We start from the raw sequence: 26,939 nt of genomic DNA on the forward strand, positions 1-26,939 counted from the left end.
TCGATGGCTTAGGGGTTAGAGCGCCTGGCTAGTGAGCAGAAGATCCCATGTTCGAATCCCACTTGGGCACATTTCCAACTCTCCCCGTTAATTTCTATCAACTTCCCGTACACAGCTGATGTTTGCAATTCATTGAAATTTCACATGATTAAATGCAGCGTATTCAGCCTGTTAATATACGAATTGTTCTGGCTTTATACTGAATATAGAAAATCTGACATTGAAGAAATCCTGTTATGTATCAACGAAAGTAACCAGCAAAAACTGTCACTGATTAATATGCCTGAAACTGGAGAAATAGAAAATGAACCTAAAAAGAGCCACTCAACTTTGATGTCACCTGTAATATTTTTTTGCTCATGAACTCGTCATGGTGGTGGTAAGTTCCTATGTGAGGAAACTGCTAAGGTCGTCGGTCCCTAGGCTTACACACTACTTAATCTAACTTTAAGTAACGCTAAGGAAAGGAAAGGACAAAAAACCACACACACACACACACACACACACACACACACACACACACACACACCTCCGACGGGGTGGGGGAGCCGCACGAACCGTGGCAAGGCCGAGTAGCTGCGCAACAGCAAATGTTCATGTCTACCGACATATTTAAAATCACTCGCGCCAACTATTTTTTAATACTGGGAGCCATGATGGGTCTTTGTATACAGGCAATTTTATACTAGTTTTGTGATTAAGCTTAAGAACTGCAGCAGGCAACATAGCCGTACTTTATTTTTATAACCAACTTCGGTCACAATTTAAGTATCATCGAACCATTGGTTCCAAAGGAGAACGACCACGTAACAAGCACATATACATAGTTGTTCACCTTTGGTACAGATGACCTGATTTTGACCGAAATTGATTGTAAAACATTAGAGCCATACGCGGTACGATTTAGTTTCTAACTTTTATTACAACTTAACTACCAAAGAAAAATCATCAAAATCTGAAGTTATTTTATTTACACGATCAGCTTCAGCATTTCAATGCCATATTCAGGTCCTTATACTCATCACGTACAGAGAATCAAATACATCGATGCATGCGTAATAGGAGCCAGCAATACCTTAATTGTGATTTTTTTTCACTGAGAGGGAGGGTGTGTGTGTACTTCGACGACTTGTCGTGAAGTCTTTCAAGTACACACCAGACAAAAAGTTCACGGAATCCATGTATTGGCGGCTCCGGCGATTAACGCCACGATGTATTTGATTCTCTATACATTGGGTGCATAGGGGCCTGAAGATGGCATTAACGATATGCCGAAACCGGTCGTGTAAATAAAATAACTTCTGACAACATACGGTTATTTCGTGATTTTTCTTCAGTAAATATCTGACGGCCGCTCTCCCGCAGCCACGATGGAGCAACAGGCTTTTTACAACTGTTCAAGACCGTCTCAACAAACTATTTCTGTTTTCAGAATGATATTTTCACTCTGCAGCGGAGTGTGCGCTGATATGAAACTTCCTGGCAGATTAAAACTGTGTGCCGGACCGAGGCTCGAAGTTTCATATTTCTGTTTTGATTGAGTTGTTGAGCAGGACAAAGAGAGACGAATTCTTTAATAAATAGGAAAGAGATTCAGGCGGATATACTGCAGAAACTTTTACAATGTGGTCGGTCTTTAAAAGGTCCCTTTCCGCAAATCGGTAACGGTTGTGCTACAGAAGATGGATTGAGGACTCCATATTCGCTACGTTCTGTGAAGGCCCGCATCCGCCAGGAGTGCAGAACAGCGACAAAACCGTTCAGTGCCATGGAAGGGGTATCATTTAGTTTTAAGAGCCTGACAATACACAAATCCTAGTTAATGGTGCTTTAGAAAGCCACAGTTTTCACCGTTCCACTCAGCAATTTTATATTTTGTAGTAGTATCATCGAAGACAAACAGCTTTAGAAATGCGTCAGAATTCCGTAAAGAATAAGAAGTCTGTATCCATCATTCCAGGAGGGAGTAAATTGCGCCCTCTCTCTCCCCAACCTCTTGCGGACGCATATGAGCCCCAACAGCTTCTGACATGCACACAGACATTGTTGATAGCCCTTTTGTTCATCTGGGCGTTCAATTGCTCAACAGTTTCACGTCTGCTCGCCCGTACGTATCTCTGCATCCGTCTCTCAACCATGTCATCTATGGTCAGTGGTATGCCACAGGTGCCTTAGAGTATTTTGGATAGCGCCATTTTGCTGTGCACGGTGTACTTTAACCATAGCGTCACGCGAACAGTTTACAAGCTTCGCGGTTTCGGAAATGTTTCCACCCTTGGCCCTGAAGCCGACGGTCACGTCGTTCTGGGCGTCAGAGATAAATAGCTCCGATTCAGCATTATGACAATGATTGCACTGTCTCCCGCATCCCCCCCCCCCCCCCCCCCCCCCACGAAACACTTTATACATCCTCCACTGATAGTGCTAGCACCTACAGTCTGATCATTGCACGTTTACGTCTAACATAGGCGGTGGTCACAATGTCACTGGACCGTGAATTACTGGCCGGCAGGCAGGTCACATTCTCCTCACTATCGTTGCCTACATGCGAAGAGATTTACTTTATATACCGTGACGTACTACATCGAAGAGGGTGTTTGGTGGGGTAAGGACGGAAAATCCGCGCATGTCTGACAACGCTGATGGCAGGTGTTCAAGGGGCTGAACAGCATGGTTATTAGCCCTTTTACTCTCACAATCGACGAGCCACAAGTTATGCGAGTAATATGCATAGTGTGTGATGAAGAGGAATAACGCTCCCACATAATAGATGGCGGGTAGTCGTTTTACTTCCGTAACTGATGATGGAAGAAGTAGAGGATATAAAATGTAGACTGGCAATGGCAAGGAAAGCGTTTCGGAAGACGAGAAATTTGTTAACATCGTGTGTAGATTTAAGTGTCAGGAAGTCGTTTCTGAAATTATTTGTATGGAGTGTAGCCATGTATGGAAGTGAAACGGACGATGAAAGGCAAGAAGAGAGTAGAAGCTTTCGAAATGTGGTGCTACAGAAGAATGCTGAAGATTAGATGGGTAGATCACCTAACTAATGAGGAAGTATTGAATAGGAATGGGGAGAAGTTTGTGGCACAACTTTACCAGAAGAAGGGATTGGTTGGTAGGACATGTTCTGAGGCATCAAGGGATCGCCAATTTAGTACTGGAGGGCAGTGTGGAGGGTAAAAATCGTAGAGGGAGACCAAGAGATGAATACAATAAGCAGATTCAGAAGGATGTAGGCTGCAGTAGGTACTGGGAGATGATGAAGCTTGCACAGGACAGTAGCATGGAGAGCTGCATCAAACCAGTCTCAGGATTGAAGACAACAACAACAACATTTGAAGATACGGTGTCAGCTTGTGCTGGCAGCAGGTCCAGAGTAGAACTTTGGTTAATTTATTAGGACGGACGTTGCCTGTGATGCATACGTGCCTCAACGTCAAGAGGACCACAGATATTCGTGTTTGTAGAGGTTGTATGGAAGTCAAAGGTTAAGCCTCTGTGGAATCTTAAACCGGCCTTTGAAACTACAGCATACGCGGGACACAGGTTCGTTTCCCAGTACACAATGCCTGAGACTTCTCCTTTGAGGGACGACTGGGACGGGGCACACTCAGTCTCGCCACAACTGAGGAGCTACTCGACCCATCAGTAGCGGTTCGAAAGTCAAAAATCCCCACAACGACAGAGAAAGCGGTGTGCTGACCACATATCCTCCATATCCGATGATGCCACTGGCAGATGACATGGAGGGCCTGATCAGTGTTTTACTTTAACCCAACCAACTAAAAAAAACGGGGCTTTCTAAAAACCCATTCAAAGGAAACGCCAAAACCCAACTACACTTAATTACGAACATTTAATTCACATGCAGAATGTTACATAGTTAGCCTTCCACAGTTTAAAAAGCCTCATCTATTTAGAAAATTATTTTATTAATACCGTGTTTTAACTTTTCTTGCAACATAAGAGACACAGGTAAGTAACATTTACACTTCCTGGAGAAAAAACAAAAACCTATAACGTGACAGACTCAACGTGACTTAAGTACAACTGGGCGAGGCGGCGCAGTGGTTAGCACACTGGACTCATTTGTGAGGACGACGGTTCAAACCCGCCTCCGGCTCTCCTGACTTAGGTTCTCCGTGATTCTCCTAAATTGTTTCAGGCAAATGCCGGGATGGTTCCTTCGAAAGGGATGACCTCTCTGTTTGGCCCCCTCCCCCAAATCAACCAACCATCTAACTGAAGTACAATTTACTACTTTTTAGTAGTATGCAATAATTTTTAGATATCCACTAATTTCTCGGCTCTTTTCGCACCTAAATTAATTCTTAATTTTGACCAAACAAGCCCGTACGTGGGGAAGATTCTCTCAATGGATGCAGTGCTGGCATGGCAAGAAAAGAGGCACTAATAAGGAAATTGTATGAATGGGCTAGTGTTTTGAGTAGATTTATCATAGGAATTTAACTTTCTCTCATTGTCAAGAGAAATCAGGAAATCAGGTCTTCAGCCACCTACAGGCATTGTTCAGACAGAACAGACGCCACATATCTATATCAAATTGAACTATTTAATCGCCAATACAAAAAATTCAAGAATCAAAATACACAAGAACTAAATTTTATCCACTTTTTTAAAAAAGAAAAGTTTCTCAACTCTTGGCCCTACTGGTCCGTCTAGGGCCAAACGAGGATCTATACCCTTTAACTTTAAACTACGGAAGGAGTCTGAACAGGAAAACATTTGTCAGTTTGAGGCAAGTGTATGAGATCTGTGCATTGACACTAATTCAGCAGTGTAGACGCCCCACACAGAGGGACAAGAGTGTTGTTTATGAACATTTTTGTCGATAGACGCATAGACTAATTGTCCTTTGCGCCACTAATGTGTATCAGAGTAAAGGCTGCGTAGTAGTCGTGGACCGAATAAAACCTCTTGCAATGAATTGAGAGTCCGTGTGATCCTTTATGCCACACCGGAGGACAATTCTCAACGTAAGTCGAGACTAACACCAAGGGGTCGCTTCATCTGTGGGGCAGGGGTGAGGTGGGGCCAAGCTATCGCCAGAGTAAGAAACTTGCTAGTGCTTCTCTTCTAGTCTAACTTTTTTTTTCCGAACAGTTCACGAAGAGCACGGTGTAATAATGATTTTATAGACTCAAATCTTACACGAGTAGTTAACAGATTTTGGCGACGTATCTCTGAAGATCAAATTACGATGGGGCTTGTGCGGAAAGGATAAGTCGCAAGTTGGACTTCATTCATGTGCTTAGAGTTTAGAAGGCCAAAACAGAGGCAGCTTCTGACCCCAAAGCCACACGCCTGTAGTCTAGCCGGGTTAAAGAAATGACCGGAAAATTAAGAGTTTAATGTACACATACAGATCCCCTGAACTTCTTTCTATCTCTGGCAGTTCCGAAAAGCTTCCAGCTATTGGACAGCCAGGCATTTAGGCTGTGAGTGGGCAGATCAAACTCTGTAGAAGCGCAGCACCTACGATTTTGTAGGCGAATATCTTAACAATTTTAGGCTCAGGGACGTCTTTTAAATGGTTCTTACAAGATGGCACTTTGGTGACGACAATAATGTCTAACACTAGCACAAATGGATGCCGTCGATATGCAAGACTTACAATACTTTGGGTAATTTCGTTTATTGGAACTGTGAAAAGGGTAGCACTCAAAAATTAACCCTATGCATCAACGTGGTATTTATGTTGACTGCCAAATCTAGTACTAACTATGAGAAAGATGTTTAATGAAAGCCAGGAGGTTACTTTGGAAGTGTCATAAAAATAACGAGTTTAAGACGTGGTGTCACCACGTTGTCTTAAAAGGCTTTTTCGTAAAAGTTAGTCTTTCATCATCTAAACCAGGTACAATGATACTTTCCGTCCACTAAGAAGGAAAAACTCAAGGCAAATCTTGTTAAAAATCCAGTGTACTTTGCTCTAGTACCTTAACAGGGAAGTATATGGTTTTGTGTGGTATCTGAGCCTAGGGAGGTACCTCTATATTGCTAGTGCACTGTAAGATCCAGTCTGTAAACAGGGCATCATAGGTATATCTGTCTAGTGTTTAACGACAGTGACTTTTTTTTAAATTATGTAAAATACAGGATGACACCTGTTTGACGCTGGCAGTTCCGTGTAGTACATCAATAATTCAAAAATGGCTCTGAGCAGTATGGGACTTAACACATTAATAATTCAGCGATGTCAAAAATACTGTTATGAAGTACTTTTCGGTCTAAAACTAAGGATTTCCGTTAAAATGTCTCAGTTATTTTCCGCACTTTCGCATCTGCTGTAGACTGATCAGCCAGAACATTATGAACAGTGACCTATCGATATAAACCCGTCCAGGCGATAGCAGTGTCACTTGGCGAGAAATGACACACGCAGTATCAGCGAGCGTGCTGTTCGTGTGTAGATAGGGAAGGCACAATATCTGAATTTGACCGAGACCAGATTGTGACGGTCTGGAGGCTCGGCACGAGGAGTGCTGTGATGTCTTCAACACGTGGCGAAACCAAGGTGAAACTATGTCCATACGTCGTGGCGCCGGGCGGCCTCCCTTATTACAGATGTCAAACGTCGTAGGCTGGGCGTACTGGTAATACAGGACAGGGGACCGAGCGAGGTGGCGCAGTGGTTAGCACACTGGACTCTCATTCGGGAGGACGACGGTTCAATCTCGCGTCCAGCTATCGATATTTAGGTTTTCCGTGATTTCCCTAAATCGCTCGAAGCAAACGCCGGGATGGTTCCTTTGAAAGGGCAAGGCCGACTTCCTTCCCCTAATCCGATGGGACCGATTACCTCGCTGTCTTGTCTCCTCCCCCAAAACAACCCAACCCCAGGACAGAGGGGGGGGGGGGGGGGGGGGGGGGGGGGGGAGGGGCTGCGGCAAAATAACATTAGGCTTCAATGCTCGGCAAAGTACAAGTGTGTGTGAACACACAGTGCACCGAACCCTTCTAACGATGGACCTCCGCAGTCAACAACCCATATATGTGCTAATGTTAACAACGACTGAAATGGGCACGAGCCCATCGGCACTGGACGTTGGCGCGGTGGCAGAGCATTGCATGGTCTGATGAACCACTACATCATGTCGATGAGAGGGCGTGAACCTGTTGTCTTCCACGGGAACAGCTCCTCGACACTCATACTGCAGGACGGAGACAAGCTGGTGCCGGCTCCATTATGCCCTGGAGAACATTCACGTTGACATCCGTGGGTCCAGGGCACCGTGACGGCCAAGGAGTATTGTACTTCGGTTGCTGTCCGCGTACAGCCCTTTATGACTATCATGTTTCCCGTCGTCAGTAGCTTTTTTAACAAGATAATGCGCCACGTCACAAGACGAAGTGTGACGAGAGGAACATAGTGGCGAGTTCCTGTTGATACGCTGACCCTACAACTCGCCAGATCTGAACCCAATCAGACATATCTTGGATGTGACAAAGTGGCGTCAGGGCTCTGCATTCACCTCCCCTAGATTTACGGGAATTGGGTGACGTGTGTGTGTGCAGATGTGGTACTAACTCCCTCCAGGAACCTACAAGGGCCTCATTACTTCCACGCCACAATGTGTCGCCGCTGTTCTCCATGCCGAAGATGGACATACCGCTATTAGGTAGGTGGCCATGAAGTTTTGGCTGATCAGTGTATGTGTAGTCATTGAAGCAATGTCCTATTTCCAACTGTTTCCATTGTTTGATTAAATAACGTGCTTCAGCTCTTAGATTTTCAGAAAATTAAATTATTTGCCGAGGGACGCCATCTTCATTGTTGAATGCTCTGTTTCTGATGGTCTCCGCTCTTCCTTGACATCACCAATATACAGACTTGGGCCAAGAGCGTCCGTAACTACAGCGTATCGCATTATGTGCTGTACGGTCAATCACACTCTTTGTTTCTTGCATTATATCGTCAATATCCTGTACTTGATAAACCGTGACGAAAGTTTTGGAAGAGTAAGCGTACCAATTGGATTTTCATAGGGATCAACTAGGTAAAGCATCTGTGGGCGTCGAATAGAGTACTCAATAAAATGATTGGGTAATGGTGACTGTAGCATAAATCCTGTGGACACGCCATAGTAGCAGAGATGTGAGACTAGGACTGCAAAGCGTTCACTGTCTGCAAAAATGGGACAACTATGATGGTTGGTAGATTTCGGGAGGGGGGGTGGCACAGTAGTCAGGGACACCACAACGTCATCAATCCCTCGGTCCGAAAGTGGTTCAATCCAGAAGTAAAGACATTCACAGACATCGTTTTCTGGTCTAGTGGGGGTTCGTAACAGTGAAAGTGAGAACGCTAAAAATGTAATGGACCTCTTTTGTACCATCAATAATAAGCGCAATATGAAGATCAGGAAGTCAGCAGCTTGGTGGCATCAGGGCTCTGCATGTGAGAGGTAATGTCCCACTCATAGCAGTCCCATCCCTGATGCATTACAGTCAAGATCATACACTATTCAACAAAGTATAAGACACCCAGAATAGAAAACTGGGTGGGGCACAAAGGAGACAAACCGAATCCAAAAGCGATTAAAACATATTAAAGCGGGATGAAAGAGTACACTGGTCAAGGAGGTAAGGTCTGGGCTCTCCAGACCTAGCATATAGCAGGTGACACCCCATCACCAACAACGCTGCCCCTGCTTTGTAGGTAGATTAAAACCTTACAACAGAATAAAAACCACTTGCAGAGAATAAACTTATAACCAGTTCAACTACTCATGAACTGTCTACCAATATTAGAGGCAAAGTGTCCGCAAGTCCATACTTAGCATGGAGGGGCAAAAGGAGGGAGGCTTTCCACCAAGATATGAGCTACCTGTAAGGCTCCACAACCACAGTGTGGTGGTGGCGGCTGTTCATCCAAAAAAAGAAAATTATGGGTTAATGTATCACTGATGTGTACACGACATAGGACTACATATTCCTTCCAGGAGAGAATTGGAAACCATGAGAAAGAGCCCATGCAAAATCCTGTTAAATTGCACCTTTGAGCTGGCGTTCAGCTGGGGTTACCAACTGAGAGCTGTACCAAAAGCAAAAATTGCTGACAATGCAGGTGACCAGTACACCAAGAGGTCACTAGCCTTTTGATGGCAATGAGGGAAGGAATGACACTCCATGCAGAGCCCCGTGGGTCCCCGTTCACTTGGATCCATGGTGAGCTGAATAAAGTGCTGACTAACCTGGAACAGTCAGTAGGGCAGAAACCGACGAATAAAAATCGGTAGGGAAGGTCCTCGGATGCTACAGTCATGGAGGGTAAGTAAAATGAATGATGCCAAGTGGTGTCATACACCTTATGCTGGTAAAAAGACTGCAACAACGTGTTCACATTTAGGAAAAGCCTGTCAGGCTGCTGTTTCCAACCTGAGAAGATGGATGGGTGTGGATCGCCCCTCCCTGGAAGCACAATAATAGGACACACAGCCCCGAGATTCGAGACTCCAGCATAATATGTGGTCAATCATCCACTCAAGTAGCTTATAGATGAAAACGTTGGTCAGAGTATTTGGTCAGTAACTGTTTTGAGATATTTAAGAATAAGAAAACTATGGTATCGGACTCAGCTTGGCAAGGAGAGAAATATAATGGGACATTTTCAACTTGTCACTTCTGCAGTAGAACAGTAGCCAGATGGGAAGAGAATGTAATGCTATCACGAAGTGGGTTGAAAAAATGTTCTGAAAGAACCAAAACAGTACAAAGACTACCCTGTAGGACAAGGCCCAGAACAGTCTTTGATCGTTCGTAGCCTCTAAGATCACCGAGCTTGGCCCATACCCGAGATGATGAGGCACACGTCCCCAAGGAGGAGACATACCTCTCCCCAATATTCCTTTTTACTATATTTGGTGGAATAGTGAGCCTCAGCACAAAGTCGCTTAAAAGTGATAAGCTTAAGCTTGGATGTCATTTGAATAAATGCAAGGACTTTCAGCGCTCCTGAATAGCTATTGCGATGTCTTTGGTACACAAGATCACTGGCTGACGATAGGAGAGGGGGGAGGGGGGAGGGCACCTGCAGAAAAGGTAATAGCTGTTCTAGCTGTGCAGATGATCCATATCAGACGCCTTGCACAACCCCATCTCTAGAATACAGACAGGGAGGCAGCGAATGTAACAGCAGAGGCATATAATGGCCAACTGGCTCAGTGAAATGTCTAATGTGGTAGTCAGTCTGGCACCAGGAAGGAAATAACAGGATCACCAGAAAGTTGTCATGCAGTGACCAATATACTGAAGCCAAAAAATTAGGGGAAGAGACCATAAGATCAACAGTTGTTAAGGTGCCATGGGCAGCACTGAAGTGTGTACGGAAACCATCCCTGATAAAGCACAGATCATGGTTGGTGAGATGCTAGTCAAATAGAAGGCCCCTACCAGATGAAGTGGCACTCCCCCACCCCATAGGGGGTGGTGTGCGTTGAAGTCCCCAAGTAGGACTAAAGAGGATTAATGCAGTCAATTCGACATTAGTATGTGGCTGGCCTGGAAGTAGGTAAACGTTCCAAACGGCTGTTGCCTCCAATGAAGTACAAAGGGGAATCCATTTACTGACGACATCTATATGAATCAAAGTACAGATCCCTACAGATGCCCTCTTCCAACCAGCACAGTTCCGACACAATGACCGATAACCACACAACACTGGAGAATGGTTATCAGGGAAGTGAGTTTCTTGGAGGGCAATGCAAACTGCAGAAGAAGAAATAAGGTGGTGTTCTGGATGGTGACAAGACATTAGTACCATCACAATTGTACAGACGGATCACGTGACTGGTGGTCAAGAGGACTTGGCCTTACTACTTCATAGCCATTGGTGGGCAATAGCCCTATATCTCCAACTAAACTCCATCCGAACAGGGCTTGGAATGCCCAACTCTACCAACCGGCCGCCGTGTCATGCTCAACCCAAAGGCGTCACTGGACGCGCATATGGAGGGGCATATGGTCAGCACAACGCTCTCCCAGCAGTATATCAGTTTACGAGACCGGAGCCACTACTTCAATCACGTAGCTCCTCAGTTTGCCTCACAAGGCACTCCACTTGCCAACAGCACTTAGCAGACCGGATGGTCACCCACCTAAGTGCTAGCCCAGCCCGAAAGTACTTCGGTGATCTGACACGAACCGGCATTACCACAGTGGCAAGGCCGTTGGCTATATCCACTAAACTTCCTCCATTTTTATCTCACTATCAGTGGGACTGCCTCGACCTTTGTCTTCATAGCGTGCCCTCTTCCGTGGCACATTTCTAGACATTTCTCCTGAGACTTGTTGAAATTTTTTCCAGCACCTGAGTCATTTGCAGTTCGTTAAAGGCTGTATGTGTCCGACAAACAAGTGGGCATAATACAAAGATTTGTTGTGACACTTGCTAGGAAATTTCTTTTTCTGATGAGCCTTTAAGTTTGGACAATGTTTAATGACAGTAGCAAGGATGTGTGTGGAACGTCACATGTTTATGTATCCCAGAGCACATCCAAGCAAATTAAGACGAATACACATTGTATCGGCATGCAAGTACTTGTCCTGTGATACCAAGCTATATCAAACTGCTGTGGTCGGTGCTGATTGTGTTTGCCCCAAAAGAAAAAGTTTCTCCAACACAGTCATGGAAGAGTTTCTGTTGGAATGTAGTTCAGTTTTCAAAGATATATTAAGATATTTCTTCACTACAGATACAGCTTACCTTGCCTACATTTCCATCCAAAACCAACAGAGCACGTGCCTCATAATACCCACTCTGCAGTCAATGTGGTTGAACGATCGACTCACGGAGCTCCATGAAATGCTCTATATCCGACACATTCGAAGCCAGTCATAGTTGAAGTTGATCCGTGCGGATACTCTTATCCGCGAAAGTGGTACTTTCGCCGAACAATTCTATCGAGAACGGACTATTGTTTACACTACTGGCCATTAAAATTGCTACACTACGAAGATAACGCGCTACAGACGCGAAATTGAACCGACAGGAAGAAGATGCTGTGATATGCAAATTATTAGCTTTTCAGGGCATTCACATAAGGTTGGCGCCGGCACCTACAACGTGCTGACATGAGGATTTCTCGTACACAAACAGCAGTTGACCGGCATTGCCTGGTGAAACGTTGTTTTGATGCCTCGTGTAAGGAGTAGAAATGCGAACCATCACGTTTCTGTGTTTGATAAAGGATAGATTGTAACCTATCGCGATTGCGGTATATCGTATCGCGACATTGCTGCTTGCGTTGGTCGAGATCCAATTACTGTTAGCAGAATATGGAATCGATGGGTTCAGGAGGGTAATACGGAACGCCGTGCTGGATCCCTACGACCTCTTATCATTAGCAGTCGAAATGACAGGCATCTTATCCACATGGCTGTAACGGATCGTGCAGCCTCATCTTGATCCCTGAGTCAGCAGATGGGGACGTCTCCAAGACAACAACCATCTGCACGAACAGTTCGACGATGTTTGCAGCAGCATGGACTATCAGCTCGGAGACCTGATACTGCGTCACAGACAGAAGCGCCTGCGATGGTGTATTCAACGACTAACCCGGGTGCACTGATGGAAAACGACATTTTTTCGGATAAATCCAGGTTCTGTTTACAGCATCATGATGGTCGCATCCGTGTTTGGTGACATCGCAGTGAACGCACATTGGAATAGTGTATTCGTCAACGCCATACTGGTGTATCACCCGGCGTGATGGTATGGGGTTCCATTGGTTACACGTTTCGGTCACCTCTTGTTCGCGTTGACGGCCCTTTGAACAGTGGACGTTACATTTCAGATGTGTTACGACCCGTGGCTCTACCCTTCATTCGATCCCTTCGAAACCCTACATTTCAGCAGGATAATGCACGACCGCATGTTGCAAGTCCTGTACGGGCCTTTCTGGATACAGAAAATGTTCCACTGCTGCCCTGACCAGGACATTTTCCAGATCCCTCACCAATTGAAAACGTCTGGTCAATGGTGGCCGAGCAACTGGCTCGTCACAATACGCCAGTCACTGCTCTTGATGAACTGTTGTATCGTGTTGAAGCTGCATGCGCAGCTGTACCTGTACACGCCATCGAAGCTCTATTTGACTCAATGCCCAGGCGTATCAACGCCGTTATTACGGCCAGAGGTGGTTGTTCTGGGTACTGATTTCTCAGGATCTATGCACCCAAATTGCGTGAAAATGTAATCACATATCAGTTCTAGTATAATATATTTGTCCAATGGATACCCCTTTATCATCTGAATTTCTTCTTGGTGTAGGAATTTTAATGGCCAGTATTGTAGTTTATCCATGTACCTTGATCTTAACGACATGTGCTGTGTAAATTTTAGCCAGTAATGATCACCTCGTGCTGACGCAGTTGCCACCAACTCCCGCCTAAAAACTTAATCAGAAAGTTGTCCTCGACCTGAAGGCTGTTTTGAACACCGCAATGATTTACTAGATATGGCACTTGCCTTCCTGCAATCTTTGATCTGACAGCCACTTTTGGAGCGGCCTACTATTGAATGCTGCCTCCGAATCGGAGTGTACGAAGAGAAACAATTAGGGACGTTCAGATCTTTCACCTGTTTTCAAGGAATAGCTTGGGCCTTCTCAACCATCAAATGGAAAATTTAAGAATAAGGGCCTATTCGTGCTTGAAGTCATTCTAATGAGGCATATGGTAAGAAAGAATTTTCCTGTGAACTGCAGGCACATTTTCTAGTGTGCGGGGACGTTTAGGAATGTCTTGACCCACTGAAAATAGATTCCGTCTGACGCCATTTTCGGAGTAAGCGTTGCATGGCACTCTTTGCTGGCTCTCCGATACCAGTAAACTTCTCAGCAAAGAAGTGAGCACACTGTTCCCACGACTTTGTTGTAGCGTAATTTTCGACAACGTACACCCCCTGCTCCATTGAGAATACCACGCCCCTTTGCACTGCTCCACTCACGCTGACAGCCGGCACTATGCTCTGGATCACGTGGTATGCACGTCACAGGGTGTGGTTATCTGCATGCATTCACGTCCAATCTTATCCACACGTCCGGACGCTTTTATTTGCCCCACGCTGTACTGCCAGGTTATTTCCTCTTTGTTATGATAGTTTTCTTTCATTTAGCGCCATTTACTTAGTAGAAATTTTGTCTAAGTCTTTCTGCATAACTATCCCTACGCTCGTCAACGATGACTCTTTCCTATGGGTAACAGCATCATCAGCATAGAAACTCTTAGCCCGGCTGACTATATGTTTATCTCCAGGACTTTAGGTATTCTATTATTTTCCCTCGAGCAAGGCCGACGTTACTTTCATTTGCGTTTAACATTTCATCTCCGGCACAATGTACTGGGTCCTATTAATCGAAACTTCAACGACTATGATACCATTAACTGCATTTAACAGAATGCAAAAATTTCCGAAACTCGCACGCCTTTATTGGTGGAATTAACAACAGGAATTACAGAGTCTCTGGCAATTCCATTTGTTATCAGCAGACACGGCTGAGTGGAATATATAATAAGGGTGTTCAAATGCGGAAAATATGTGCCGTGTGCGTATATACCGATTCACAATCTTACAGGGAGAACACACGGGAACGGAATTTTGTAATTTTTTGTATTTGTGATACGTGACGTTCAGAATTACAAATATTAAGTTCCCAAAGCAGTTCGATGCTACACGCAAAAATTCTCGAGAACATTGGCTTCGAAGTTTTTCGAGCGTCTTGACTGCCCTATGGTAAGATCGATTTTTCGAGATGCAGTGTGGTTCTGTGGTAGAGTGCTCGCACATGCCGCCTCGGGCACCTGGGTCCGATTCCTGATCAATCTAAATTATTAGAAGGGTACATCTTCTAGGAGGGTTTCTGCTAAGTGTAAAATAGACATAAAGATGGAAAAAAAAAGAAATCAACAGCACTAGAGGACGATAATCGCTGGTTACTTTCATTTATCCGCATTCTGGAAGCTACCAAGTAGAAATTTTGTCCAATTATTTCTGCATAATTATCCTTACGCTCGTCAAACTTTTTTCTGTTCATTTCGAGTATGACATTTAAATATTACATTCAGAAAATATATGTCAATGAGCACACACCTCATTTTCATTTCTATACGCACGTTTTTTTTATTTTTAATTATCTATGAAGCCCAAAAATCCATTTCCCATTGCAAACTTAGATTCTTAATTAACAGTCTTACACAACATCGTTTACAATAAAACTATTACAAATAATTTTTTTCCATCTTCATGTATTTCACGCTTCACGGAAACGCTTGTGGATCACTTACTTTCGTTTAACAATTTTATCACGGCCAGAAGTCGAACCTGACGCACACAGTTTCAAGTGTGAACTGGTGGGTTTAAAAGAGAGAGAGAGAGAGAGAGAGAGAGAGAGAGAGGGGGGGGAACCAAACTACGAGGTCATCGGCCCCTTGTTCCAAAGTAAACAATGTCACAAGGGTGAGAATAAGACAATGAGACAACACAAAATAGAATGAAAGGAAAAACCACAATAACGACCGAAGGGCAACAAACACTTAAATGGACAAAAGGTGACAAGAAAACCACAAAAATGCAATAAACAGGTAGAAGAGGTTAAAACAAGAATGCAGGTTACCATGGCTGGCTGCTCATGAGTCTAAAAAAAGGAACAGCCAGCCTCTCTGCAATACATCAAAACCTCCACCCTGAAAGCACTAGGGTGGAGGACACACAGGGGCAAAGTACATGCGTTAAAACTAGGAGCAAATGATAAAACTCACCTTCACGAATAAAACTTAAAACTAAAGATACTGTTGAGGCATTGTCGCTCAACACCGAAAGTAGGGTGCTGGGAAAGTTGAAGTCCGCCGCAGAGCGGCTTAAAAGTGGGCAGTCTAGCAAGATTTGGGCGATCGTCATTCGTGAGCCATGGCAACACCGGGGTGGGTCCTCGTGACGGAGGAGGTAACCACGCGTCAGGCACGTATGGCCAATGCGGAGCCGGCAGAGAACCATAGAGTCCCTGCGAGAGGCGCGCACGGAGGTCTTCCACACATTCCTAGTTTCCTTAATGGCACACAGTTCGATGTGCGTACTGAGGTTACGCCATTCTGTCTCCCAAATGCGCAAAACCTCGCGGCATAGTACTGAACACAAGTCAGTTGCAGAGAAGATGATCTCCATAAGCGGTTTCCGTGTAGCCTGTCGGCAAGTTCGTTGCCTGGGATTCCGAAGTGACCTGGGGTCCAGACAAACACCATTGAACGACTGGACCGTTTCAGGGCATAGAGGGACTCCTGGATGGTCGCTACCAAAGGATGACGAGGGCAGCACTGGTCGATAGCTTGTAAGCTGCTCAAGGAGTCCGTACACAACAGAAATGACTCGTATGGGCAAGCGTGGATGTGCTCAAGAGCACAAGACATGGCCACCAGCTCTGCACTGAAAACACTGCAGCCATCTGGTAAGGAGTGCTGTTCTGTATGTCCTGCATAGACATAGGTAAAGCCAATGTGATCATCAGCAATAGAGCTATCAGTGTAAACCATTTCATGGGCCCGGAGCATGTCGAGAATAAAGAGGAAGAGACAACAGATTTGCAGGGTTAACCGAGTCCTTATGGCCATGTGAAGTGTCCAGGCGAAGCCGCAGCCTACGTGTACACCATGGGAGTGTTTGTGAATGAACATGAAGTATTGGTGCTAAAACAATGTAATGTGACTAGGGCCTCCGTCAGCTAGATTGGGTTCAAGTCTTTCGATTTGACGCCACTTCGGCGACTTGCGTGTCGATGGGGATGAAATAATGATGATGATGATCAGGACAACACCCAGTCCATGAGCGGAGAAAATCACCTACCCAGCCGGGAATCGAACCTGGGCTCTAAGGCTTGACATTCTGTCGTTCTAACCACGCAGCTACCACGTGGTGACAGTATAGGTGGTAAAGGCAAGGACTCCAGTTCGGAGAGGAGGGCTAGCACATGAACTGCAATTGTAATCCCTGACCTGGGCCACCGATGAGGGAGATAAACCGTCGTGGGCGGGAAAAGGAGACGGTAATTCGGATGCACAGGAGAACTACGAAGATAAGAGCAATTGTACACACCTAACCTGCAATGGAGGGACTCCAGCCTCCAGCAGGACGCTGGTTACTTGTCTCTTCCTGAAAGCTCCTGTCACTAGGCCAACGCCACAGTGGTGCACTGGGTCGAGTGAACGCAACCCTGAGGTTGTCGCCGACTCAAACCACACTCCCATAGTCAAGGAGGGATTGAACAAGGGCTCTGGAGAGCTACAGCAGCTTAGTGCTATGTGCACCCCAGTTGGTATTGCTCAGACAGCGGAGGGCATTGAGGTGCTGCCAGCACTTCTGGCTAAGCTGACGAAGGTGAGGTAGCCAAGCCACTACAGTGAGTGGATCGTCATGAAGGTAAAGTTCTGGTTCCGGGTGAACAGTACGACGCTGACAGAAGTGCATGACACACGACTGGGAACTGGAAGCTGTAGGCTAGAGCCCATGACTGCACCTTGTGGATGACTCCCTGTAGGCGCCACTCAGGAACAACAGTACTGGTGCAGTAGTACGAAATGCAGAAGTCGTCTGCATACAGGTGAGACCGACGGCCCTATAACTGCTGCTAGACCATTAATGGCCACAAAAAATAGAATACACTCAATACAGAGCCGTGCAGAACCCCATTCTCCTGGATATGGGGGCGAACTATGAGAGGCACCAACTTTGACATGGAAAGTACGAAGCGAGAGGAAATTTTTATTCAAAATCTCGAGCGGGCCTCTGAGACCCCACTCGTATAATGTGGCAAGGATATGATGTACCAAGTCGTGTCATGCGTTTCTCGTAAATAAAAGAAAGACAGCAACCAGGTGTTTGCGTCTGGAAACGGCTCTTTAGATGACCGGACTCGAGGGACACAAGATTATCAGTGGTAGAACGACCATGGCAGAAGCTTCCCTGGCATGGAGCCAGTAGGCCACGTAACTCCAGGACCAAACCGAACCACCGACACACCATACATTCCAGCAGCTTACAAAGAACGTTGGTGAGGCTGAGGGGCCTATAGCTATCCAAATCAAGCGGGTTTTCACCGGGTTTAAGCACCGGAATGATGGTGCACTCCCGTCATTATGATGGAAAGACGCCATCGCAAGAGATTCGGTTGAAGATGATGAGATGTCGTTTGTAGTCAGATAAGAGATGTTTAATCATTTGACTGTGGATCTGATCTGGCCCAGGAGCTGTATTGGGTTAATGCGCAAGGGCACTGAGGAGCTCCCTCTCTGTAAATGGGGCGTTATAGGGTTCACTGTGTAGCGAACGAGAGGACATTTCCTTCCATCCGCCGTCTGAGGGTGCGAAAGGCTGGGGGTAAGTTCTCTGACGCACAAAAAATGGTTCAAATTGCTCTGAGCAGTATGGGACTCAACTGCTGTGGTCATCAGTCCCCTAGAACTTACAACTACTTAAACCTAACTAACCTAAGGACTTCACACACATCCACGCCCGAGGCAGGATTCGAACCTGCGACCGTAGCAGTCGCACGGTTCCGGACTGCGCGCCTAGAACCGCGAGACCACCGCGGCCGGCTCTCTGACGCACAGGCTCAAGCATAGTGCTCAGCAATCGCGTTTGCGTAGGTAGATAACACGCCATTGATGTTAATGCCAGGGACACCTGTTGAGGTCTGGTACTCAAAAAGACGTCTGATCTTCGTCCAGACTTGGGAAGGCGACGTATAGCACCCAATGGTCGAGACGTATGTCTCCCTACTCTCCTGCTTCCGTCTTTTGATAAGTTTGCGTACACGGGCACGGAGCCCCTTAAAGGCTCTCAGATGCTCTAGGGAATGGTACCTGTTGTGTTACTGTAGAGCTCGCCGATGCTCTGTAATTGCCTCAGCACCTTCCGGCGACCACCAAGGGACTGTCTTTCGCCGGGGGGGCACTTTGAAGAGCTAGGGATCGCGTTTTCTGCTGCAGAAACTATTGTGGCAGTCACTTGCTCAACCATGACATCGATGTTACCAAGTGGGGAAGATTCAACGGTGACATGAAAGGTGAAAGTTTCCCAGCATGCCTTGTTTAAAGCCCATTTGAGCAGGCGTCCGTGTGCCGGACGCCGGGGCACTGACAGGACGATGGGGTAGTGGTCACTACCACACAGGTCATGTTCTCTCCAGTGGATAGATGGGAGAAGTCCTGGTCTGCAAATGCATAGGTCCATGTCCGAGTAACTACCACGAGCCACAGTGAAATGTGTGGCAGCCCCAGTATTTAAGAGGCAGAGTTTGAAGTGAGACAGTGAAGTTTTGGCATCTCCAACTTTGCCAGTAAGCACAGTGTCACCCCACAAGGCGTTATGAATGTTAAAATCTCCCAAACGTAGGAAAGGTTTAGGGAGTTGATGAATCGGTGCAGCTAATACACTCACGGGTACTGCCTCATCTGGAGGAAGATATACATTGCAGACAGTTATTTCCTGTATCGTTCTTATTCTGACAGCCACAGCTACAGCTACAAGAGAGGTTTGAAGAGGCGCAGTTTCACTACAGACTGAGTTTAGGACATAAACGCAAACTCCACCTCCCACTATATTATAGTCGCTACAGTTCCTGTAATATCTTATATAGCAGCGGAGGGCAGGGGTCCCGATTGCCGGTAACATGAAGTCCAAAAATGGTGCCCAAGTAGCCGAACATAACCATTTCCAGTCAATCGTTTCAGCTGGACCAGAGAACCCACTCCACTCCATGTAACCACAGCCCACACCACCTGCAGAAAGCAGGTGTAAAGCTTAACAGTTGCCATAGTTCTGTCAGGCGGTGGAAAAAAACCGCCTCAATTCCACTGGAGGATGACATCGTGAGACTGGGAAGGCATGGAACATTCAATGAAGCAGTTTACACCTCAGTCACCTGTAGCCACCAACATATTGCATGAGCAGTCTGTATCCATCGCGTCTGAGGGTCCAGCGAGATCTAGGCCCTCAGCGGAGGCCACAATCTCCTTATCCCCAGACACAGAGCTTGTAGGTAGCGGTGGTGTGGGTGCCACCGTAATTTCCTTGGTGTTAGGGGGTCTTTTTGGACTTTTCTCGCTGCTCCTTGGGTTTCTCTGGCTGGGAGGGTTTCACTGATTCAGTTTCCAGAACTGAGGATGATCATGAAGTCTTACGACCAGTCGAGTCGAGAGAGACTTAAGCTTCTCCAGCTGAGAATTACGGACTGGTGTCCCAAATGGTTGGGGTGGGGGGTGGGCGGGCAGTGCTCCCGATGTAGGTGGTGCAGGATCAATTTGGGGGGGGGGGGAGGGGGAGTGCTCCCCTCCATCAAGGGCAGAGCTGACAAATTCGCGGAACCGATGGGGCTACAACTCTTCTCGTAGCTGCAGCAGTAGCATATGATGAAGTCATAGCCACAGGATGTAGGCATCATATTTTCCCTTAGCCTCAGCGCAGGTCAGTTGGTCCAGGGTCTTGTACTCCATGATATTCCTCTCTTTCTGTGAAATCCTGCAGTCGGGCGGTCAAGGTGAATGATGCTCTCCGCAGCTGATACAGATGGGAGGCGGGGCACATGGATTTTTGGGATGTGACGGACATCCACAATCTCAACATGCGATGCTGGAAGTACAGCAGGGAGACATATGGCTGAACTTCCAGTACTTAAAGCATCGCATCGGGGGAGGGATATATGGCAGTAGACCATCACCTCGACCTTCTCGGGTAAGGTATCACCCTCGAAGGTCAAGATGAAGACACCGGTGTCAACCTGATTATCCGTTGGACCCCGATGGACGCACCACACGAAATAAGCACCTCGCCACTCTAAATTGGCGTGCAGCTCGTCGCCAGTATGCAAGGAAAGTCTCTTGACTACACTATTCAAGAGAATTAGGGAAACGTATGCATGAACATCCGGTATGAAAGATATTTTGATACAAGCGGACCTGTAGCCTTACTGCATGGTTTGAGATATTCGCTTTCAGTGTAGGCAACATCTGTCTGATGTGTTTTGTTTTAGTGTCAGATGACACCTTACATGGAACTGAGTACCAGTGTCCCTGTATTTTCTAGTAAGTACAAAGACGGCAGTTTTTTTTTTTTTTTTAATCTCGAGATAGCATTCAGGTTTGAGTGTTTCATATAGCTCTGTGCACAGAACGTAGCTAGTTTTAGAGCAGAACCTCTACTATAGTGTTCTGTCAACGCAGCTAAAGGGCTATATTGTCGAGTAACTTGCGCAGGATACTTCGCTAAGTTATAAATGTGATGTGCCACGAGCTACGAGTACCATTCAGCAATCGTCACAGGAGAGCGCGCCGACATACACAGTATACCGTACTTTGTATTGATTGAGGGTTCTACTGTGGGTGAGTTCAGGCTTCACTTTCGGAATAACAGTAAAAAAGTATCTGACGAGAAGCTTCCTCGGAAGTGACGTGTATAGGTATAAAGATGGTAACCTATGTGTATGGACGGACGATTTGCTTCGGCGCCCATCTGTGATTGTGTACGCCTGTGGAGGAGTCATCCTTAACGCTTACGTTTGCTCCTCGCCCTACAGGTGCAAATGGTTGTTGATTTTGTAGAACGGCAATGCATAAACACAGAGCTCGTCTCCTGGAATAGTATTGTCAACAGAAAGCCATTCATCCCACGAAGCGACAAATAAGTTTCTATGCCAAAATGTCATTAGTACAGATTTCGCAGTAGTCTGTCATTTCACTCTGATACCTTGGGTGCTGCAAACAGCTTTACAACACAATGATATGCATTCTTACAGAGCTCAGGCATCATCAACAGTACTGTTTCATACCTGCTTGGGATAATTACACCGTAGTAATGTTACTACGACCACGCCGAACTGACACCCATTTTGCAAATTTAAGAAGTATTGTAATATCGAATTCTTCGCTTTTAACTGTGTCCTAAAAGTTGTCAGTTTCGTCGCAATTTTTCGCTGTAATGTATGCGTTTTCGCGACTTTCCTCAACTCGTGAATATTTAACATTATTTCGATATTAAGCGATGAACATGAAATAACAGGTTAGATCGATTAACCATGTACTACATGTTTAGTGTGACGAAAATATAGTAGCAGGTCCAAATTTCTAGTAAGCACAACCCGCAAGTCAATCCCAAGTTCCCACCTCCCCCTCGATCACAAAATCTGTCTTTCGCATTCCTACGGCTTCATACTGTTGGCAGTGTGCTCTGTGGAAATCTATACTGAACAGTTCTCAACGGCCTGCACTATAAGGCGCCTACTTTGCAGAGTTAAAAAAAAAAAAAAAAAAAAAAAAAAAAAAAGTGTGTCATTTCTATGGTGACGCGCCAGCATAAACGCGCGTGATTTAATGCTGCGCGATCGCATCGCTGAGAAACATGCAAGGTGGGAGAAACACTTAACGTGTCTCGTAAAACCAATAATGCCATGTGGAGCTATTTAGAGGTATATATCTTACCGAATTAATGTTATCCACGTCGTGTACTGTGCGATTATGAGCTTAGGTGCTAAGCGCTGAAAACGAATTCTGATACAATATGAAACAATAACATACTAAGCATATACTGACAACTGTATGGATTCTATTGAGCAGGACTAGAGTGAATGGCAGAGTATAGTTGTTATCTGCCATTTGTGTGTTAGTGAAACTGCCACACAGAAAGAACTGGCACAGACAGTTTTTAATGTTTCCAGAATGAGAAGGCAAAGGTCCCGACTTCGAGTCTCGGTCGGGCACAGTTTTAATCTGCCAGGAAGTTTCAGCTTTTAATGTGTGTGAAATCTTATGGGACTTAACTGCTAAGGTCATCAGTCCCTAAGCTTACACACTACTTAACCTAAATTATCCTGCACACACACACACACACACACACACACACACACACACACACGTTACCTCTACATCTAAAAACATACTCCACAAGGCATCATACAGCGCTCTGAAGGTTATCTTGTACTATTACTGCTGCTAGTCATTTCAGTCTAACATTAACCAGGAAGTTCTCTCTGTGCCAGTCCTTGTACAATGAGCAAAATTGCAGAGGCTCTTCTCTACATAAGACACAGTACACTATTTTCCCAAAACATTACTCAGCAGGTCAGAGTATGTTGAACATTTATCTTCAACTTAAAGGTACAGGTATACTGAAATCTTACTGATAGTGTTTAACAAATTTATTCATGCTGGACAATGAGACTACTGCCTCAACATTTCTGTCACAGTTGCATATTTATGCTGCTGGTCCTTTCACCAGCAAATGTTGGATTTACATTTCTGAATGTGTCAAGCACTTTTGAGATGGTATTTCAAATTGAAAGTTGCACTTAAAAATTTACTATCACTGAAGTGCAGTAAACACACATTTTATTGTAGATTTCCTATTAATCTCTTTCCCTTGGAATTTACTTCCATGTTAAGAAGACACTTCATCTGAATTCTATTAAATCTGAAAGGAGTTGTGTAAGTAATTCATATTCTACTTTCTCATTAATTTGAATAGTTCAAGATATTACAGTATTTGTGTAATTTTGAGGGAAACCACACACTTGGAGACATATGGGCTCTTTCCATTTTGATAGGAGAGGGGATGGGGGAGGGAGTATCTTTTACAGAACAAAACCCTGCAGACATAACTAGTACCCAACTACTACCTAGACAATTCTGTTTATAATAAAACAATAGTTTTACGCACAATATATTTGGAAAACACTTGCCATGTGTGTATCGTGATAAGTTTGACTGCATCACACCATGGCACTGTTTACAGTTACAGGCACAAACAAACCTTATTGAAAATAAAACTAACTACTGAGTGTATTCTTCCACCTTGCAGTAATACTATACAGTCATGACTTGACATACTGGATTATGGTTGACTGTTATGCTTACTTATAATGTAAGGAATCCATAGCCTGAACAGATTGTTATAGTCTGCCACACTAAGAAAGCATACTGATAAATTACTTTGCTCTAGAACCAACCATACCTCTAGGACGCACATAGTTTACTGTTAATCTCACCAGCAACTATTTTAACTATAATTTATGTAAAGTCACTATTTTGTTATCCTCAGTTTTTGAACAGCTTTACTCCAGTTAGATATCTTAGTGTTACAAGTCTGTCAACAGTTTTGTGCAAAGTTCATAACTGTGTCTTCATATTAAGCTTACTGTATCATAATCTGAACATGCTGAAATCATACCAACATGACCACAAAAAAAAAAATAAAAAAAAATTGACATTCAGCGTCAAAATCTCCAACTTTACCATAACCAAACATCCAGTACATCTGGATGACAGGCAGACAAACTATTTTAGAAACTTACATTACACCCTCCACCACAATTCAAGTTCAGCCACTCAGTATGATGGACAGCAAAGAAAGTGAAATTTATGGTACACAGACATTAGAATAACATACTACAAAGCCCATAAACAAAAATCTCCATCGTATGTACATCTTTAAAGACAACACTTACTTTTGGAAGACGAATACCATCACTGTTACAAGTCTTTGCTCCTGAAGTACTTAAACAATATACCTAATTCTTGCAGTAAGGAACAACCTTACCCAGTCTACGTCTGTATACAATGTAATTTTCTGCAGTGCCATGGGATTTGTTCACGTGTTTTCACGTTTTCAGTAGCGTTTTTGTTTTCTTCATTTATTTCCTTACTGTGGATGTTGCACTTACAATATAGATTAAGTATTTAGCGAGTCATACGGTATCAGGCGGCTATTCCGGTGTTATGTACTACACCCTCATTCAGGACTGGCGTTTATTAACTATACGGCCACTCTGACTTGGGTTTTCCCTAGTTTCCCCTTGTCACCAAGGTGAATGCTGGGACGGCTCCTTTGATTTGCCATAGTATATTTCCTGCCCTACCCTCATCTTGTCCTATTTCGTTAATGTTCTGTATGTATACATTATTTGTGTAAGATTCTGACATGCCCACAACTATTTTACCAAACTGTCTACGGACGACAAAATAAATAACGCAAATAACAGCCGAACCATTTCCATTTCGGTTTCTGTTGGTAAATAACCCAGTAGACAATAGAACAACAGAAGGAAGCAATTACAACTAACTAGACTCCATTACGGTCCCCCCCCCCCCTTCACACACACACACACACACACACACACACACACACACACCAAAGAAACGAACCTGTCAATGACATTACAAATAGGTACAACTACAGTAACTGTTTAGAGTTTTTGAAGAAAGTGATGCATACGTCCTGTACACATTGAATTTAGCAACTCAGATACGTCACAGGACCTCCCAATTTAATTATTTGTATTAAGCATAAATAATTCACGTAAGCACACTGTTATCGGACAAGAAACATTCACGTCCAGTATACAGCACCCTGAAACGACGAATTACTTAGCACAATTTACCGACTTCCTTTACCATAGTAACCCAAGTGACATTAACAACAGCTCGTCTTTCATCTTGAAGTCGGTTTCGAGCAAATACACTTGTCATTGCGAAACTGTCAAAGACGCATTGACAATATACACATATACCTTAACAATGAAAATTAAGAGGGTGTCACTTACTTTGTCCAAGCATTTTAACTCTTCAATAGGATACACGGTCTTTTCACACCTGGCACACTTTTTGTTCATCTTTAGCTGATAGAAATAGTTGCTGCACTGCTCAAATGTAAAGTTTTAGCACTTCAAATAATCATAAAACATTTACCATGCGATATCTAAATTATCGCTCACTACAGTCCGCAAATTACACGACGAGCAGGTTTTTTCGACCAAAAACATACAATTAACACAAACTATCTACTTGAAGCACGAAGCCTACTGACGTAAAAGGTGTGGATAAGAGTGTATATGAATGAATTCGAGAATAGAATCTCTGGTTTTCAGAGATTTTGTTTAGCACCGCAGAAAAACTTTCAATGTATTTCACCGGTGACAACCTGTTTCTGTTATTATGATTTTAAAGGGCAACTGTGAGAGTTGTCAGCTAAAACTTTCTAGCGTACTGCAGCGTCAGTAATAAAATATTCTTATTTTTGATTGAAAGCAATGTAAAATAAGATACATCAAGCAAAACTGTGGATGTGGTTCTTTTTTCTGGAGAGTTACTTCCTTGAACCGAAATCAAAATTACTAATATTTTATTCGCTACCTATTTATTTCGGGGAAAATTTATGTTTTCTTTAACAAATTTCCAGTATTCTTCAAAACTGTAACAGAACTAATTCTCCAGTGATACTAATCTAAACACTTCCATCGAAAGGAATGAAAACACAAATCGATCAAACACATGCTTCATTAAGGAAAAAACATTATTCAAATTTCAGTAACGTAGCAGACAAGTGACTGTAATTTTGTTAGCTGTTATAATGTGTTACAACCCCGTCTGATTCACAATTATGACTGGCATGATTGCTCATCTGCATCTATTCAAGCTATTATTAGTCTAGCTCATGACTGACGGCAAAGGGGATATCGACGTTTCTTAATATCAGTAGATTCTTCTCCGAAAGTCAGGATGCCAATGTTTTCAAGTTGTTTTTCGCAACATCTTAAGCGAATTCCTTTAAATTTCTACTAGTTCAGATTTGACAGTATGTTATTTCCGTTACTCCAATTTTCCAATCAAATGTGACTCTTCGCCTTTCGTTTATATACACTAATATATAAACTTTCGTTTATATAACTTTCTCGGCCTGAAAAGGATAACAAACACTTGGGCAGTGTAGGTGATACAAGTGCTTTGAAATTAAACGCATTGTACACCAACAGCAAATTTCCTAATATTTAAACAATGGACCTTGTTAACAATATTTATTAACGAAAAGGCAAATACAGTGTATATTACTCTTTATTCAGTGAACTAATCAGTGGTGCCAACTATCAAAGGCGAAA

At 44.3% G+C, this 26,939-nt stretch overlaps 1 protein-coding gene across 2 annotated transcripts in view; it reads right to left on the reverse strand.

Annotated features, from left to right (window-relative positions):
- Positions 1-25,920, reverse strand: part of LOC126298276 (LIM and SH3 domain protein Lasp) — a 151,530-nt gene extending 125,610 nt beyond the window's left edge. The window contains exon 1 of one of the 2 annotated variants that reach the window (XM_049989576.1): positions 25,608-25,920. In XM_049989576.1, coding sequence (XP_049845533.1) covers positions 25,608-25,676 — 69 coding nt within the window. In that variant the 5' untranslated portion in view covers positions 25,677-25,920. The remainder of the gene's footprint in view (positions 1-25,607) is intronic. The other variant, XM_049989575.1, reaches the window with a different exon arrangement.
- Between the last annotated feature and the right edge of the window lie 1,019 nt (positions 25,921-26,939).

The sequence above is a fragment of the Schistocerca gregaria genome, chromosome X (assembly GCF_023897955.1).
Source record: "Schistocerca gregaria isolate iqSchGreg1 chromosome X, iqSchGreg1.2, whole genome shotgun sequence".
Classification (NCBI taxonomy): Eukaryota; Metazoa; Arthropoda; class Insecta; order Orthoptera; family Acrididae; genus Schistocerca; species Schistocerca gregaria.